The sequence below is a fragment of the Macrotis lagotis genome, chromosome 2 (genome assembly GCF_037893015.1).
Source record: "Macrotis lagotis isolate mMagLag1 chromosome 2, bilby.v1.9.chrom.fasta, whole genome shotgun sequence".
In the NCBI taxonomy this organism is placed as follows: domain Eukaryota; kingdom Metazoa; phylum Chordata; class Mammalia; order Peramelemorphia; family Peramelidae; genus Macrotis; species Macrotis lagotis.
In genome coordinates, this window is record NC_133659.1 from 116,527,527 (window position 1) to 116,547,284 (window position 19,758).

The 19,758-nt window shown below is 37.0% G+C and overlaps 1 protein-coding gene across 2 annotated transcripts in view; it reads left to right on the forward strand.

The window, feature by feature from the left end:
- The window catches only part of SMYD2 (SET and MYND domain containing 2), an 82,239-nt gene that overhangs the window by 19,570 nt on the left and 42,911 nt on the right, over positions 1 to 19,758 (forward strand). For both annotated transcript variants that reach the window (XR_012475723.1, XM_074222661.1), the window contains exon 2: positions 6,953 to 7,016. Coding sequence is in view for 1 of the 2 variants with exons in the window: in XM_074222661.1 (XP_074078762.1) it covers positions 6,953 to 7,016 (64 nt within the window). In the remaining variant the exon portion in view is untranslated. The remainder of the gene's footprint in view (positions 1 to 6,952; positions 7,017 to 19,758) is intronic.

Here is a 19,758-nt window from a genome sequence, read left to right on the forward strand (position 1 = left end):
TTACATTTTTGTGGAAGAAAGCAAGATAGTAATTCTCTTCATCCCTAGAGTAGAATTCAGGAAAAGGAAGAGGAGGAAAATAATAATTTTTTTAAAGGCAAGACAAAATAGCTTTTGTTCCTAAATGGCATATAAAAGTCTATTAAAGAACTTCTGGATTTGAGTTATACAATGTTTTTAAAGAATTATAATTTTGTTATTTGAAAGGATATTCTGTTAACACAGGGGAAGGGATCAGGAGAAGAAGCTTTAAGATTTAGAAAATGCTGCAGGTACTTTAAGAAATAGATGAGAATCAATTTACACTCTTGCTTAGGTACACAAAGGTATAAAGTCAGCAGAGCTGGGGTCTGAATTATCACACACTCCTGATCAGTGAAATCAGAATGAATGAAACTTCACCTCTTATCATTCAGGTGCTGAGCTGACCACCAAGCCCTGCTTCCTCCCCATAAATCATGGTACCAGTTCCAATAGTTGGGAAAACCTATTAACTTCTATCTTAATGTCCTAAAAGGTACCTGCCTCCTATAGAGGAACTGGACTCTAAATTTTAACGAGCTCAGGAACAAAGATCCACATTAATATAAACGTATAGTAAGGCCCTGTAATAAAGCACCCTGCTGCACATATGGATTCAGTTATACTGTGAATTAAATTGTGCATCTCTCTCACTCTATGACACAGATGATCTGGAGCACAAGTATTGTCCTTGTCCCCAATATCATTCATAATAAACAGATTCTAATATTCTCCAACTTTTATTTCACTCAAAAATAAGGTTGGACAGCTTATGTATACAATCCCACAAGAAATGTGAGAGCATAATTTTGTTTCCTATTTTCTTATTTCTTAGGTTACCTTGTGGACCAAAGCTCTTTTCTCTTTTCATTTTCACTGGGTCCAAAGACCCTGCCTGTCAGTTCTCATTTCCTACCACCTTTGGTGAAAAGTCATTGTTATTGCAAACCCGCTTCCATGCCAGGATCATTTTCTTTCATGGCAAAACCTGCTAAGCTTCATTTCAGAAAGTGTTTGGTGCTTGTATGATCAAATTTCTTTTTATCTAGACCAACAGCACCTGTGACAATCAGTGCCTCAACAAGCAGGATTTGCTAATTACATTCACAGACTTGTGGGTCTTCCTGGCTTTGGAATTTCAAAAGCATGGACTTTCATTGCCCTGAACATTTTTTGTTTCTTTTCATTTCAAATTGTCTCCTTGGACAATGGTAGCATATTCCAAGTTCTGCTTCTAATAGTAGCATGTATGTATTTTCCCAGGGCATCATCCCTTCTCCTCCTTCCCCCACATTGTTTATATGAACATATCTCAAGAGTTCAAAGACACCTTGATGCCAGCAGGGGGAAAGGGAAAATGCACCAGTAAGACCCAGGCTTGAAAAGACAAGAGAAAATACTGTTTAAAAAAAATAGGACTTTACTTGAGTAGTTTGTGTCCCATCTCCACTCTGGTCTTTTTTTTTTAACCTTAGGTTGACCAGAAAATTTCAAATTAGAAGTATCTTGAAAACAAAGAAACATGCTGAATATAGAAGGTCAGTTTTGCTTCATTTTTCCACTTGCAGACAGAGAGAAGAAGCAGAGGAGATAACAGGTTGATGCAAAGAAGCTCAGAGACAGGGGCAGAAGAATGAAAAGAATTCATAGCTTCCTTTTTAAAAAATGGTTGCCTGGATACTTTCCTTATGAACTAAAAAGATACTGTAAGCATCTGTGTTTATTTCCCCAAATTCAACTACTGTATCTAAGCAACTTAATAAATCAAATGTATGCAGCTCAGCCTTTCAGAGTAGTTATAATCTGCTTTGCAGAAAATAAATTTTAGTGCTCCCATTGCCTCCAACATAAAATAGAAAATTTTCAGTTTGGCATTTAAAATCCCTTCACAACCTGGCTCCAACCTGCCTTTCCATCTTCTTTTACTCCCCTCCCTCCAGGTTAGCCAGACTGACCTTCTTGTTTTCCCTTATACATAACACTCCATTTCCTATCTCCATGCTTTTGCAATGCCTATCCTTATTCCTGGAAAATACTCTTTTCTATATTTTTCCACAGTTCTGCCTTTTAGAATCCCTTGTTTCATTTAAGATTCAGTTCAAGAATCTACCTGAATTGATCATCCTCCCAGTTCCTAGTGTCCTCTCCCAAAATTACCTTGTATTTATTTTGTATGTATCTGTATATTGTTTTCTACTTCTCCTGGGAGACAGTCTCCTCCTATAAATGGAATAGGACCTGCCAGGCCCAGAGGAGAAACTTAATAGGTGCTTGATGACTGATTGAAGTGTTTTAAGACTCTTAAATCAATCAGATCATGTCAGTGATTCTTGATAATTAATTAGGAGAGCCTAAAATTGAACTGCTTATTCACTTTTGCAATCAAACTTGAATATAACACATAGTACTAGGCTAGGACATGATAAAATTAAAAATTAAAACCTAGATTCCAGTTACTTGGGGATTATGGATAAGCTTAATATTTCTAGGTCTCAGTTTCTTAATCTGGAAAAATAGATTAGATTTTTGCAAACCTGTGGTTCTGTGGATATGTTTCACAAGCCTTAATATTGAGAATTAACTGCATAAAAAATTTTATTCCCCCATAAAGTTTTCAGAGATTTGTCATTCAGAAAACTCATTCTCATGGAAAACAGTATGAATAAACTTTTCTAGCTAAAAGATGAGACAGTTAGCCAGATAATTCAGGGCAAAAGGTTTTCAGTCATTTTTTTCCCTGAAGTTTTTCACATAAAAGCAAACTTTTGCCTGAATTAGTGACAGTAATTTCCTCAGGTTTCTACTCAACAGAAAAGATTGAGCTTGTGAAGTCCTTTAAGTGATAATAATTCATCCATTTGGTAGCAAGCTTTAGCTCCAGACTTTATAGTAAGATCCTGTGAAAATACTGGTATTTAGGGACAAGATCAATCTGACCAGAGTCAGCATTTTGTGCTCCAGTGAGAGATCTGCAACATTACATCACTGTGTGCATAGAGGCCATTGACAAGCAAGATATCTAAAACCTGTAGAATAATGAGATATGAAATTGGTTGCAGTGAATGGAAGAGATGAGTTTCTATACTTCCCATTCCAGAGATCTGAAAACAGTGGAGGCAACATGGGTCCATGGAATGAGTGCTAACTTTGAAGACATAAGAAGGGGGTTCAAATTTTCCCTTGCCCAAATCACTGTTTGCCTCAGTTTCCACAACAATAAAATAATACCTATCTCTTGGTGTGGTTGTGAGATCAAAAGACATAATAATTGTAAAGTGCTTAGCACAGTGTCTGACAAATAATGACTGCTAGATAAATGTTAGCTGTCATTATACTTCATTTTATCTCCCCCCGCAATCCGCATGAGAAATGCCTTTACACTGCAAGTAGCCTGCTACCCATTCTATCACCATGTCCTCCTCAGTGTTGACTTCATCAGACACAGTAAGTACTGAAATAGGGAAGAGTGGTAAAAAGACTAGATTAGAAATCAAAAGGACCTGGATTTAAGGTCATCCAGACCCAGAATTCTGCCCCTTACCCAGTATGAACAGAATGAACAAACTTTTTCAGTTAAAACTTCCCTAACAGAACTATCAAACTTTTTCTCCACTATCCTTATCTCACTCATTTACCAGATCAGTGAGGCTTTATTTCAAAGCTGAGATATTAGAATTATGAAAGTTCATATCTCTACTAGTTTAAAAACAAAAGAGACAATTAAGTCACTTAGTTTCTTCATCTGTAGATAAGGGAGTTGGGTTAAATGACCACTCAGATTTTCCAACCCTTACTTTCCATCTTTATAATCTTTCCCACCTTCAAGATAATTGTCCAATCCTCAAAGGGAAAAGAAATTAAGAGTAACTCAGTACCTGTCCTTCTTTACCTGGTCCTCAAGGAACATGTGCTAAAAGACTGGATCCCACGAAAGACCCTTAGCCATTGAGAGATTGGCCACATTGTTCTGATTAAATGCTCCTCCAAATCTCAGCATGCTTAAAGAGTCATTATAGTTAAAATTGCCTGCTTTCCCCTTGAGATGTTACCATTGGGCCTGGAAATGAGTCAAAGCTGCATCTTAATTAAAAGTCGATCTTTTTTTTTTTTAGTGGAGGAAGGAGGAAGATAGAACCCCATACATATTAAACATCTACAAACTTACTTTTTCCAAGAAGCTATCTCAGATATTCCCATTGTCCTCTAATCACATGATTGTTATGTATTCAAGCTGTAGCATAATAACCCTAATTCATATGGCTCTTTGTGACAAAGTTTTATATATCTTAACACAGCAAGCCATTTTTCAAATGAAGATGAGAACTTTTTTTTAGTTTTTGCAAGGCAGTGGGGTTAAGTGGCTTGCCCAAGGCCACACAGCTAGGTAATTATTAAGTCTCTGAAGTCATTTTTGAACTCAGGTACTCTTGACTCCAGGGCCGGTGCTCTATGCACTGTGCCACCTAGCTGCCCCCAGAACTTTTCAAAACTAGGATTCAAATACAGGTTTTCAAACTTGGAGATTCTTATTTTTTCCTAAACATGGTTTATGATGATGATAGTGATGAGTATTTTTATAGCATTTTGTGATTTTCAAAGGATTTTATAAATATTATCTCATTCTCACAACAACCCTAGGAGAGCTTTTATTATACCCATTTTATGGATGAGGAAACTGAGGCTTAGAGAGTTTTAAGTGATTTGCTCGGGCTAACACAGAAGATTGCCTTACTCTCCATTTTAACACTCAGTTCACCAAGCTATCTTGATCCATGTCTATTTACTTCTTGACCAATGACTTTCTAATTACCATCAGTCATTTATGAGTGTTCTCCCAAATATGGTATAAGCTTCAGGATAGAAAGAAAGCTATCCTTTCATTTGTGTGTGTGTGTGTGTGTGTGTGTTTTTGCTACCCCCTTCTCCCCCCATCCCCGAGAGCACTCTCACATCACCCCCACTGCTACACACACAAACACACACACACACACACACACACCTATCCACCTATCACCTAGATACTCCACTTATAGTAAAAACTGAAAGAATGATTAGCCAACCTATGACTTCCCCCTCTGCAAAATAGAAGATTTTGGATAACCCCTGGATGTATCCAAAGGAATCATGTCTTTGTATTTTGGAGTACCTAGAAACAAGGGCCACCTTTGACTGGATTTATGTGTTCTTGACAATTTTTTTAGACCTGCAAATTTGGAATGTTTGTTATGCTTCAGCTTTGAAATGTGTGCCTCTCCCACACATTGTGCAGTCTGAGTCTCAGGATTCAAGCACTGTCATGAAAACTGTAAGACAGTCTGTTTAGTTCCAACAGAAGCAATTTTGGAAAACTTATGGATTCTGTGGGAGTAATGTAGTGACTATCGCTTGCTGACAAGAAGGAGCAAAGAATTCAGCAGTGTGATTTTTTTTCTTTTTTCCTCTTTCTTTTCTTTTCTTTTTTTTCTTTTTTTCCCAACTCATGAAGAGTGATCCATCAGGGTTGGCTAGTGTTGATTTCTTGTTGGGATAGGTAGGTCAGGTCTGCTATCTCACAGGCTCCAAGCTAAGCCTTCAATCTGCTGCAATGCAGCAGCATACTTTGCAGTGGAGTTGGAGCAGTGGCTGACTTTCCTGATTTTCCTTCTATCCTCTCCCCTGCAGTCAGATGATTCTTCAAATAAAGAGAATGATTTTACCAGAGCCATGAATTTCACAGGTTTTGTTGGGGGGTTTTTTGTGGGGGTAGGGGTTAGAAGGGAAGTAAAAATCTAAAATAAAGGTTGTTTAGTTATGTGTTTTAGTTTGTGACAATCTAGAAAGTATCATAAAGGAGCACTAGAAGTGTGGTTATATAAGTGCTACACAAAAACAATGCAATAGAAATCTCTAGAAAACTCACCTTTAACATTAGGGCTAAAAAGGTTGTGTTTGAGTAATACAATTAAAGAGAGAAAGTATAATGAGAAATGCACAGATTGTGTCCTTCAATCTGTGCTTCAGAGATTTCATTTGAGAATGTCCCTGTCAAAAAATGACAGAGTTTTTAATTTGAATGGCTAGTGTTTACAGTTGTTGGCATTACCAAGTTTTCTATGAAGCCATCTATAAGGCTCAGGTTGGCATTCATTCATTTTATGCTCTTTAAAGAGATTGTGTTAGTGTCCTGGATTTGGAGTGTTTAAGCACTCCGGGTTTAAAATATCAAACCTGCAAGATAGTTCTGCTATTATCATCTCCATTTTACAGGTAAGAAAACTGATATGCAGGAAGCTGACTTTTTTCCACAAAGCCATAAATAAATCATTTAGATCATTGGAAGATTTTATTATCTTGGTTTATATGTTCCTTTGGTTCAAAGAACCATGGACTGAATCTATGGGGTGATATAAGTTTTCTTATAACTGCTGTGTTACTTCTGGTCTTCCCTGTTAATTAATCTTTTCTATCCCATTACTTGAACTAGTATAGCATTCTTCATGTATTAAATATCCAGTAATAGAAGACTTATCTTCATGAGTTCAAATTCAACCTCAGGCACTTAGTGTGTGATCTTGGGCAAGTCATTTAACCCTGTTCGCCTCAGTTTCCTTATCTGTAAAAATGAACTAGAAAAGGAAATAGAAAACCATTATAGTATCTTTGCTAAGAAAACACCAAATGATGTCAGAGTCACAACTGAAATGATTGGACACCAATGACAACGCTTCTAGACATTCAGATGGACCAATAGTCATTTCCACTGGGATTTGACCTTTGGTTTATGGTCAAAAACTTCTTCTGAAAAGATGTTATTTACCAATGGGAAACTTAAGGTTTACAAAATCTTGATTCTTATCCAGTTTATTATTGCATGATAAAGTGGGTAGCATTGTGTGTCTGAACCTATCACCACTCTAGGGTGGATATTACAGTGGCCTTTTTCTTTTTTAAGGAAAGAAGGATTGTCAAAATGTGGAAGATGCAGACAAGCATTTTACTGCAACGTGGAGTGTCAGGTAGGTGCCTGCCTGAATACACAAGAGGGAAGAGGGTAGAGTTTTCCCTGAAGTTTGGTTCATTTCTCTTTTTGGAATAGAATGTACCAGAACAACCAAAATCAAGCTTTTCAGTTTGCTCATTTGCAAAATGAAGGAATTGAGTTAGATTTTTGTCTTGTGACAGATTTAATTTCATGGATTCTAATCAGGGAAATAATAGCTTTTTTCCTTTGGGCCTATCCCATAAGAAAGAAAGTTGTTTTCAGGCCATCCAACAAAATTAGAGTTCAAGGACAAGTACAAGATAAAAAAATAGTTGCGTTCTCAATGGAAATATTATCCTACCTATGCATCCATCACTGATTAAAAAAAAATAAAGCTGGAAAAGTGCTATTTTTAAACCTGAAAGTGAAGGTCTTTGTTCATAGAAGTCTTAAGTGTAGGCTAGTTCTAGACCTTGAACTAAATATCTCCCAAACCAAGCTTCAGAGAATTCTTGGCTAAAATGAAGCCTGATGGGTAGGAATTATAGGGAAGGAGAAGCTGATTTCTGTTCAAGGTAAGGAAGAACTTCCTAGTAATGAGATATCTCTAAGACCATTTGGCATCTTGGGGGTTTATTAAAATGTTATTTTATTTTATTTTTTTCCAATTGCATGAAAGGATAGTTTTCAACCTTCATCTTTTTTGTAAGCTTTTGATTTAACATTTTTCTATTTTTTCCCATTCCCTCCCCCACTCCCTATGCCAGGGAGTAATCTGATATAAATTCTCTAATGTAATAATCTGATACTTATAAAAATGTTTAATCACATTTAACATATTTCTGTATTGTCATGTCATAGAAGAAGAATCAGAGCTAAAGGAAAAAGTCATTAGAAAGAAAAACAAGTTTTTAAAACAAATTTTTAAAAAGTACAAATAATATGGTTTGCTCTGCATTCAGACTCCATAGTTTTTCCTCTGGATGCAGGTAGTATTTTCTATCACAAATCTTTAAGAACTGTCCTTGATCACTGAACTACTGAGAGGATTAAGGCCATCATAGTTGATCAGCACAAAATGCTGCTGTTAATGTGTACAGTGTTCACTTCACCTAGCATGATTTCATATTCCAGGCTTTTCTGAAGTTTGCCCATTCATGATTTCTTAGGAGAACAATACTATTCCATTACATTCCCCTACCAAAATTTGTTCTGCCATTTCCCTATTGATGGATATCCCTTCTTTTTCCAATTCTTTGTCCCTCCAAAAAGAACTACTATAAATATTTTTATACATGTGGGTTCCCCTTTTTTACAATCTCTTTGGGATGCAGACCTATAGTGGTATTGCTGCAGTCAAAGGGTATGCATAGTTTTATTGCCCTTTGGCCATAGTTCCAAATTGCTCTCCAGAATGGCTGAGACAGCTCACACTCTATCAACAGTGCAGGAATGGACCATTTGGTGAGTAGGTGAGTTCCTTTTCACTGAGAATGTTGAAGCAAAAAAAGCTTAAGTGATGGCTTATCAGTAACATTGTAGAGAAGATGTCTTTCAAATATAGTTGGGACACAATATTATAAAACACTTAAGAGACTTGTAATTCAGTAACTAGATTCTTTGTCCATATGCATTTTCTTACTGAAGCTATTGAGAATGTTTAGGGATGTAATGACTGTACAACAGTTTCTACCGCATCTCCCAGTAGGTGACAAAAAACTATGGCGAGAGAGAAGGAAAGCCAGTGTTAAATTCAAAGAGGCCTCAGATATTCTGCCCTTCTCCTAGAGCTACTTAGTATTTGTTGAATGAAAAGTTTAGTTTCCTTCATGGAAGTCATAGTAATGAAATGTTCCAATCCCTATTACAGTGGCACCTACATTACAAGGTTATTGTGAGAATCAGATGAAATGTTTGTTAAGCACTCAGCACAATGTCTGCACACATTAGGTACTTTAAGGCTCATTCCTTCCCCTCACCCAATCCCCATCTCAAACCCTAAAGGTAATTTGAACTCAGAAAGATGAATCTTCCAGGTCCAGCACTTTGTCCCCCTGGTTGCCCACTAATTCTTTGTAGCACCTGTTGGCTATTGGCTCTTCAGGAATTGGAAAATAAAAGGTAAAATTTATAGATTATCTCTTTCGAAACCAACTCTTGTCTTAAAACAAAGGAAAACAGTTGAACAAAGCAAACTGACAGTTTCTGGAAGTTGGCTGCATAAACAGTTACTTTGTACATTCTATTCCCTCTCTATCAAAAGGAGGAAAGAGTGTTTCCACATTTGTTCTCTAGAACCAAGATTAGATTTTGTGAATGATGTGAATTCTGCTACATTTTAGTATTCTAGGTGTTGTATACAGTGTATCCTCAAAGTCTTAGTGAAGTTTCAAGCTACCAAGCTTTAGCAAATGAATTTAAGCTATTAAAACTTAAAACTTCTCAAAGATTTTAAGGGAACCTTGTAGAAGGTGCCTAGAAATCAGTTTGGGCCCCTCAAATCTTTGAATCTTTCATTCAATTAAGCTAAAATGAACTAAATCATTTAAAAATTAAAAAGAATGAAGGAATATTGGCAGTTTTTGCCTCTGTTACTACTACTTATAATAATTCACCTTTAGGTACTGTTGTAAGGTTTGCAAAGTATTCTGAGGTAATTAGTACAATATTATTTTTCTCATTTTTATAGTTAAGGAAACTGAAGATCAGAGAAGTTGTGACTTGCTTATGCTAACATAACCTAACAAACAGAAATGTGGGCCCTGGGTTCTAGACTCTAAAATCCAGTCTAGAGAATGTTGCCTCAAATTCCTTGAGAGCTGTGTGAACTTGGGAAACTCCTGTCAAATGAGGAAGTTTGATTAGATTATTCCTCATATTCCTTCTTGGTCTTATGATGTTTATGAGAATGTTTGAGAATTTCTAATTGACTTAATAATAGAATGGTAAAATATTTGCTAGACTCAGTTTTAGAGGGTGACATTTTCTGCTTTAGATCCCAGACACTAGGGATGTTCAATATGGCAATCTGTTATGTGCTCTCTGTAGGGCCTGGTTAAGGGAAATCTTAGGTGAGATCAGTGTAGACTATAGTACTATACTTGTAAAAGTGTTGGTGTCCCAGTAGAAAAAGTATCATCCTTTTAGAGCAGAATCCTTTAAGATCTGGTAACAAGTCTTCTTCATGGGTAGACTCCTTGTTGTGGTCCTTCGGTGCCTCTCATTACCTGGTGCCAAGAGGAGGCCCCTTAAAAGTTGTCTGCAGTGGATATGGGCAGACACCCCCTATGTTTTGTAGTAGTAGTGTCTATGAGGAGTCCTAGGAGGATTCCATAATAGGAATTCTTTTTTGCTTATGAAACCAAGGATCTTGAGAATTCCAAGAACTACCCAAATTGCTGATAAATACCTTGAGAAGACAGCTAGATGGCACATTGATAGAGCACTGAGTCCTGGAGTCAGGAAGACCTAAGTTTAGGTTTGACCTTGGACACTTACTAGCTGTGTGACCATGGGCAAGTCGCTTAATTCTGTTTGCCTCAGTTTCCTCATCTGTAAAATGAACTGGAGGAAAAGAAATGACAAATCTCTCCAGGGTTTTTGCCAAGAGAATTCTGAATGGGGTATGAAGAGTTGGATACAATTGAAAAACAGCAACTTAACATGACATTGGAATGTGATGGTAATTGGGGGGAGGGTATGTTTCTCTTTCTTCTTTAACATGCACTAAGCAAGGAAGTGTCCTTTCCAAAAACTTCCCCCAGCAGTTTTCAAACAAGTAAAGTGGAATAGTTACAAGATACATGAAACTGAGGAGTAAGAAGAATTCCTTGCTAGAACACCAGGAAGACTTATAGAACCATTGTAATTCTAGAGCTGTAGAATAGGAAACCATTCAAATGTTGTCCTTTTGCTTCTGTAGAGAAATTCTTCCTCAAAGAGGTCCTGGACTCACAAGACCATAATCATTCCACCAGACCCACTCAGAGCCTGAAATATTTTAGATTTTTAATTTCATTTTGCACAAATTGACTTTGTCTCTTCCATTTCTTAGTTTATATAACTCAGTATGATCCTGCCAGAGGAAGAGTTTTAATGAGTAGTATTTAAAGAATAAAGGGAATGAAAACTTAAGAGAGAAAAAAGAGGAAAGAGGGGAGAATTGCTGGTAGGTTGGTGAATCCTTAGTATTTTAATGAAGTACATTTATTTTTACAAACAGGCCTGGAGAAATTCATATATTATTCATTCAGTTAGACCACTTCTTGGCAGAGATTGCTTCCAATTTACCATACCCTTATCAAGAGGATATTTTGGGAAGTTAGTTTGCAGGATAATGAGTAGGAACTGGAGCATCCCAGAATGTGTTTCTTATCTAGATAGCAAAGAATAGGAAATCTGTTTCACAATGAAATAGAAGTGATTTGAGTTGTAAGATTGTATCATGGTGGTTTATGTTCTCATAGGACTTGAAGTGAAAGGAAGTAGAGTACAACTGAAACAATAATGAATTGGATTCAGGACCCTAATACTTAATACCTGTGTGACCTTGAAAAACCCTCTTAACATTTCTGGGTCTCAGTTTCCTCATCTTTGAAGGAAGGGACTAAACTAGATGGCCTCTGAGATCCCTTTCCATTTTAAAATCAATTACATAAGTTTGGCAAAGTATTTTTATGAGTGTTTCCAAGTATTATTTAATTCATTTTACATGTTAAATGATTTGCCCAGGGTCTTTGCAACTAGTGTCAAAGGCAGAATTTGAATCTAGATCTTTAGAGCTCCCAGTTCCACCATGCTATTCACTAGATTACCTAGCTTCCATTTGAGTTGGTTAGACAATAAAAAAAAAACCCATGAAGAAACTATGAAATGTCAGGGTAATTGCCCTTTAGTTGACTTTCAGGAGGAAGATGCTAAATGCTCCCCACTTTCTATAGGTGGACCAGCCAGTGGCCTACTGGATAGAGCCCTAGGTCTAGGAGTTGGTAAGTCCTGAGTTCACATGTGACCTCTTCTCAATTACTAGCTCTGTGACCTTAGATAAGTCACTTAATCCTATTTGTCTCAGCTTCCTCAATTGCAAAATAACTATAAAATTAATAATACCTACCTCCTAGGGTTGTTGTGAGAATCAAGTGAGATGATAGTTGTGAAAAAACATTTAACTCAGTTCCTGATACATAACATAATGGATTCTGTACTATTACCTTCCCCTTATCCTATGAAAGTGACAAGTCTAGTTACAAGCTTGGATCACTATTTCCTGCTAATGACCTGTCAGTCCATAAGCATTAATTAAATAGTTACTGTGTGCTATTGGGCTAGACCTCCCTGGGAATCCAGAGGCAAAAAATAATCCTTGACCTCAAGGAACTCCCAGTGTAATGAAAGCAGTGAACAGCAGAGCAATCCTAGATCAGCTTTCCTCCAGAATGTGCCAGCACAAATGAGACAATGTCACCATTTTATTGGATAAATGTATAGTTTATTGATAGTTGTTGGGTAGCATCAATCATTTTTTCCATGTGTAAAACAGTGAGGAAACATGTATAATGGGAAGGGAACTGGTCTTATGTCCTGGGGTACTTGGTTTTGAAAACCACCTGATAGACTTCTTAACTGTGTGACTGCAGAGAAACCATTGAACCATTTTGAGTCTCAGTCTCATTGTCTGTAAATGGGAACATTAATGCCTGCTAATATCTACCTCACTAGCTTGTTAATAACTGAGGATAAAATGAAATCATTCATATGTGATTGGGTAGAACAGAGAAAACAATCTTTACAAACTCTCAAGGGCTCTAGAATTTTCAACTATTATTATAATTAAGGCATCATATACATCAGTTGTTCAGGCTTTACACATCTGAAAAAAAGTTCAACTCAGAAGCAGGGGTGGAAATTAATAGTACCGGTCTTAGATAGGCAGCTCCACCTCCTTGGCCAGTGTGATAAGTGGTGAGTCACCAACTTTCACTGCCTACAGTCATCACAGCCAGTATGAGCCACTTCCTAATACTAGGAAGCAAGCCTAGCAGAAGCAGCTTTGCACATTGAGTAGCTAAGCCCAAGTTGATTGTTAGCCACTGCCCTGTCCAGAAACAGTCTGTTAACCATCTCTCATTTCTGTGCCTGGAATGATCTCTTTTCTTATCTCTTCTAAGACTTTCTGACTTCCTTTAAAACTCAGCTCAAATGCTAGACTGTCCTGGTCCCGCTACCCTTCAGAATTTTCCTCTCTAAAGTTACCTTCCTTCCACTTTGTATATAGCTTAATTTACTAATTTGTATGCATGTTCTCTCACTCATTAGATTTTTTTTCACCTTTTTTATTTTTTCAATTGTATGTAAAAATAATTTTCAGTATTCAATTTTGTAAAGTTTTCTCCCTTCTCCCTTCCCTTCCTCACCCCCAGGATAGCAAATAATCTGATATAGGTTACATATGTACAGTTGTGTTACACACATCAGTCACACTGTGAAAGAAGAAGCAGAACAAAAAAGGAACAAACAAGAAAGAAAAAGCAAAAATCAAATTTAAAAAAGGTGAAAGTATTAAAATAAATATTTGTCCTTCATTTTCAAGGAAAACCCACAACATTAGGGAGGTGATGCCATGATAAGCACATGAAATGGATTTGAGTGAGGGGTCACTGTGCTAAATCACCAGCCTTCTCCTCCAGAGTCATCTAGGTCCAATGGCCAGATATGAATCAGGATGACTGAGATGGTAATGAGGGCTAAGTGATTTACCCAAGGCCTCACAACTAGCAAGTGTAAAGTGTCTGAGGTGGGATTAGAACTCCTGTCCTCCTAACTCCAAGGCCAGTGCTCTATACTTGTGCCACCTAGCTGATGAAGGTAGTGTGCTTGGTCTGCATTCAGACACCATAGTTCTTGCTGTTTATATAGATGGCATTTTCCATCACAAGTCTTAAAATTGTCTTTGTTTGTTATATTGCTGAGAAGAGCTAAGTCTATCATAGTTGATCAATACACAATGTTGTTTTTGCTGTGTGCAGTGTTCTCCTGATTCTGCTCTCTTCACTCAGCATCAGTTCATGTAAATCTTTACAGATTTTTCTGAAATTTGCCTGCTTGTAATTTCTTATAAAGCAGTAATATTCCATTATATTCATATACCATGGCTTGTTTAGTCAGTTTCCAATTGATGGATGTTCCCTCCATTTCCAATTCTTTGCCACCACAAACAGAGCTGTTATGAATATTCTTATAGATATGGTGACCTAGTAGTAGTATTGTTGGATCAAAGGATATGGAGAGTTTGATTGCCTTTTGTCATCCATTAGATTTTAAACCCCCTGGAGTACAGTGATTTTTTTTTTCTGTATCCCCTATCTCTTACCAAAGTGCTTAGCACAGTAAAGCACTTAATAGTGGTTTGGTGGGATTGAAGTAAAGGTTTAACTGATTATTTGATTAAGTCAGCAAGTATTTATTAAGCCTTATTATGTCCCAGGCTGCTCAAAGAAAGATTAAAGATGCTCCCTGCTCTCAAAGAGCCCATAATCTAATGGAGTATACAATATGCAAACATATATCTACAAATAAGATATATACAAGATAAAATGAAGATTATTTCCAGGAAAGAAATTTAAGGGGGATTGGGAGAAGCTTCTTGTAGAAACTGGAACTTGAAGAAAGCTGGGATTCCAGGAGACAAAGGTGAAAAAAGAAAATTCTAAGGATTAGGGACAACCAGTAAAACATTCATAGAATCAGGAGGTGGAGTGTTTTGCTAAAGGAAAAGCAAGGCCCAAACCACCCTATTGCACATTAAGAGGCATAGTTTCTAAATCTGAAATTCTGTGATTCTTATTATCTATTCTACCTCTGCCCATCTCGCTCTCCATGTCAGTCATTTCACTTGACTTGTCATGAAAAGTTATTGACTATATCTAGAATCCTTGTGCAGAACTATATCCCCTTAGGACTTCTACCTACACTATGTTTGGGATTCCTTCCTCAACTGGTTTTTGTGACAATTTGTATATTCCTTTTGCCACTGCACAGGGGAAATCACAGAATATCAGATTTTTGGAGGTACCACAGAGGGCAGGGTAGGCCAACCCATAGCTGAGAAAGAATTCCCCTCAACAATCCATTTGAAAAATGGTCAACTTGGCCTTCACTTCAAGACCTTCATTGTGAAGGAATGAACTGCTTCATGATCCACATGATCCACACAATGTGTGTGTGTGTGTGTGTGTGTGTGTGTGTGTGTGTGTGTGAGAGAGAGAGAGAGAGAGAGAGAGAGAGAGAGAGAGAGCCAATTATAAATGCAGAAACATTATGGGGAATATTGGAGCTAAGTTAACCAAGGTAGAAATAGAAGTAATATTGTTATAAAAGTCAGCTACACCCCAACCTGATCAGAAGGATGAATTAGATGATGAATTTGGGAAGTAGTTTGTAGATCTAGCAAGGGATTCAGTATTGTGGTGATAGGAGACTCCAGATCTCTGTGCATCTGACTCCATTTCTCTGCCAAAAGCAGACCTGATAAATCTCTGACTTGCCTTGATGATAATTTCATCTTTCAAAATGTGGAACAGGCAACAACAAAGACAACAGCTATTCTGCTCCTGATTATAACCAGTGATGAAGAACTGATTACTGCAGTGGAAGTGGCAAGAGCTTTAGGAGCCAGTAATTAGAGAGGCATCGTTGCTTAGTGGAGGTGCCCTCTGACTGGCATTGAGTCAGGAAGACACTTAACCTCTGAAGTCTGCTGGCAAATCTCCAAGATTATAAATTACAGAGAAGGTGCTAATATGTCCCTCACTAGGAGCTGCCTAACTCAGGGAAATCATAGATTCCAAAACAATAACAACAACAACAACCACCCCATTCAATCATCAATTGAGAAAAAGAAAAAAGGCATAGCCTGATTCCCTGGATTTTTCTAGTATAGATTTCAAACAGAAAGGATGGGTAAGGTAGTATTTTTATGACTTAAGTATGTTTCATGGGATGTCTAATAGGGATGGAAAGTTCTCAAGAATGAAATTGTGAGCAAATAGAAATTATTCCAATGAAAAGGAAAAAAAGGAGTTGACAAAAAAAAAGCCCAACAGTGCATGTTCATGGGGATTCAGGAATAAATAATATATATATATATATATATATGATGGGAGCAAAGGGAGGCAACAGAATGAAGACAAGATTGACAGGTTTGTAAAATTTATAAAGAGAATGGAAAAAATAGAATGAGCTGGGGCTAGCAATGACTTTATGGAAAATAAAAGATGCTTTTGGTTTCTTTTGGTATATTGATGGAAAGAGGGATGATCTAAGGAGGATCTTTGCCTGGTGTGGATGGGATAGTTGCACAAAATGAAGAAAACAATGAATTACTTAATTTACTCCTTTTTTCCCTTTTCAACAAAAAATGATTTAGGATCAGAAAAGGTTAGAATCTCATGGAAAATAAGAGGGGAAAAAAGTAGGAATGAAGGAAGAACACTTCCAGACTTTGTAATATAATATAACATGGTGATCATCAAAACCATTTGCTACTGGTTAAAAAAAATGGAAGAAAAGATCAATGGAGTAGACTAGATAAGAAAGAATCAGAAACAATTGAACTCAATAACCCAGTATTTGATAAATTCAAGAACAAAAAAGGAGAGTGATCTTTGAACTAGAAGGATAGAACGAAATGATTGTTGGCAGGGAGTTGAAACCCAGGAGTGAGGAGATGGTTGGATAGCATTTAACTGTCTTCAGTGAGATCAAGTCACTAGATGAGTACTGACAGAGCTGGCAGATGGGATACTCTAAAAACCTTAGAGAATGGTTGAAGAGATCTTAGATTATTAATGCAAATGTCCCTGTTTTCTTCTTTGTTTTTTGCAAGGTAGATGGGGTTCAGTGGCTTGCCCAAGGCCACACAGCTAGGTAATTATTAAGTGTCTGAGGCCAGATTTGAACCCAGGTACTCCTGACTCCAGGGCCAGTGCTCTATCCACTGCACCATCTAGCTGCCCCATGTCCCTATTTTCAAAAAGGAAAATAAGATATGGCAAAAAAAACCTGAATGCTTTCTTGGACTGTATTATATAATGATCAGGACAAAGCTAGTGATCATGTCATAATACTCTTCTTGGGTTAGGCTATATCTAGAAGATAGGGATCATTTGGAGGGTCTTTTAAGTGATGTTGAGGAGCTGTGTGACCTAGTAAAGTGTGATCCATTTAGCATTTCAGTATCTACTTCTTAGGGTTATTATGAGGATCAAGTGTGATGAATGTGAAGCACTTTAAAGAACTATGTAAGTGCTATTATTATTTACTTTGTATATATGCTTACATCCACTTTTCTGTTTTTATGTTCATTTCTTCAGTATAAGCTATTTGTTGTCAGGGGCTGTTCCTTTTCTGTCTATATAACCCCAATACCTAGCACTCTTGCATATAGTTGGCATTTATTATAGCCTTGTTGAATTAAATCGACTATGTCAAGTCAAGAGGCATTTATTTTGGGCCTACTTTGTGCTCTCTGCATAGTATAACTATGTGGTAAACACCAAGAATCCCCAGAAAAGGCAAAAAAAACCCCAGGCTTTTCTCTCCAGGATGTTACAATCTAGGTGGGAAGAAAACATGCAAACAACAATGTACAAGCAAAGATAGGATAAATTGAAGAATTATCTTAGGGAAAGGTATCGGTATTAAAGGGGTTGGGAAAGACTTCTTACAGAAGATGGAATTTTTACTGAGACTTGAAACTGGGAGATAGAGGAAGGACATTTCAAGATATGGAGATCAGCTATTGAAAATGGAGTATGGGAGGGGGAGCAAGGTTGCAGACCATTGGAAGCAGTTTGGTGAGCTCTTATTCATAAATTCTTCCAAATAGATTTAGAAAATATAAGACTGAATTTTATAGGGAATTCCAGAAAAAAAGTCATAGTGAATTCTTTTTCTACCTCAGCTTGGCACTGGGAGGCAGACTGGAAGGTTTGGAGATACTGAAGACTGAGTCTAGCCAGGAGCAGGCTTGACTCTGAGAGACTTGCATCAGGAAATATATAATATTTCTATAATGTAATATAATATATTATCCCAAATAATTTCCCAAAGTCCAAACACATGCTGGGACATCCCCAGTACTATACTGTGGTATTGCAAAGTGGACAGGTGTACACTGGCAGCTTTGACACATTATCTAGTTCTGAGTCACAAATCCATGTTTGTAATAGGTAGTTTTTCTTCTGTTTCTGAGGGCAATGGAAGCAAGGTGACAGTGATAATGAGAATGAAGATCTTGACTGATTAAAATGGAAAAAGTATGAGGAAAAAAACGAAATGATCAACCAGAAGATGGAATATCTCATGAGATGACTATTTGAGAAGGTGAATACCCTTGAATAGAGAACAATAAGGTATAAGAAGAGTGGAGAAGGAGGGAACCAGGTAATGAAGGGCTTTTAATATCAAACAGATGACTTTATATTAAAACCTGATAGTGATAGGGAATCACTGGAATTTGTTGAATAGGAGATGATGTAGTTAGAGCTTCTCTGTAGGAAGAGGAGCAGAGGATAGATAAGAGTGGGAAAGACTTGGTTCAGGAATACCAATCAGCAGGCTTTTAAAATTTTATTTATTTATTTATATCCATTTGTGCATGCATATTTCCAGTTACAAAATTTCTCTTCGCCTTCCCTTCCCACTTCCTCCCCCCCACAGGGAATAGTCAGATTAGCATTTTAAATACATATTTTGTCAAACATATTTAAAAATTAGTAATTTTTTGCATGAGGAATTAGGATTGAGAGAAAGATACATAAGAGATAATTTTTATAAAGTGTTCATCAGAATTCAGAAGGATTGTTGTTTTTTACTGTGCGCTTTGTTTTGTTTTTCTTTTGAGGATAATATAGTCCATAACTAGCCAAATACAGTTGTTCTAAATCTCTGGACTGTGGAGGATTTGCTTCCATTAAGGTTGTTCATCTTATAACGCTGTTGATTGTTGATGTGCACATTGTTCTATTGGCTCTACTCCCTTTGCTCAGCATCAGATCCCACAAGTCATTCTGTGCTTCTCTAGAGTCTGACCATTTATGGTTTCTTTTAGAACAGCAATATTCCATAGTATTCATGGACCATAACTTTTTTAGCCATTCCCCAATTAATGGGTATCCCCTCAATTTCCAATTCTTTGCCACTACAAAAAAGAACCTGATCAGCAGGCTTTTGCAATTTATAAGTATGAGATGATGGGGGGTCTGCACCAGATGCTCCCAAAGTCTTAGGATAGAAGAAGGCAAATTACAGGAGATGTTAAAAAGTTGGAATTGATTGCACTTGACAATAGATTGGCTATGACAAATGAAAAAGAATGAGAATATGAAGCTGGGTAACTTAATGATGTCTTCTAAAGTAATAGGTAAATTAGAAAGAGAGAGGAGGATTTAGGGAGAAATATCCTCTAAAGTTGAGTTTTAGGATCACTCTTTATGTGAGACAAGAGCCAATGAGGACATAGTGTCAGATAGTGGATGTGAGATGAGAAGGGAGAAGAGGCAGCTCTCTGTGAATAATCTCAATCTTTTCAGTAAGCTAAAGCAAGGTTTTTAACCAGAAAGAGTGGTGAATGGAGCCATGAAAAGTTTGAAGAGGAATGAAAAGATTTGGAAAAATTCCTATGATAACTGAGATTAAGGGGTTTAAAAGAATTGCCTTGTCATGAAGAGATCACACTAGAAATTATTTAACATAAATTTGTAGTGAACCCAGTTAGC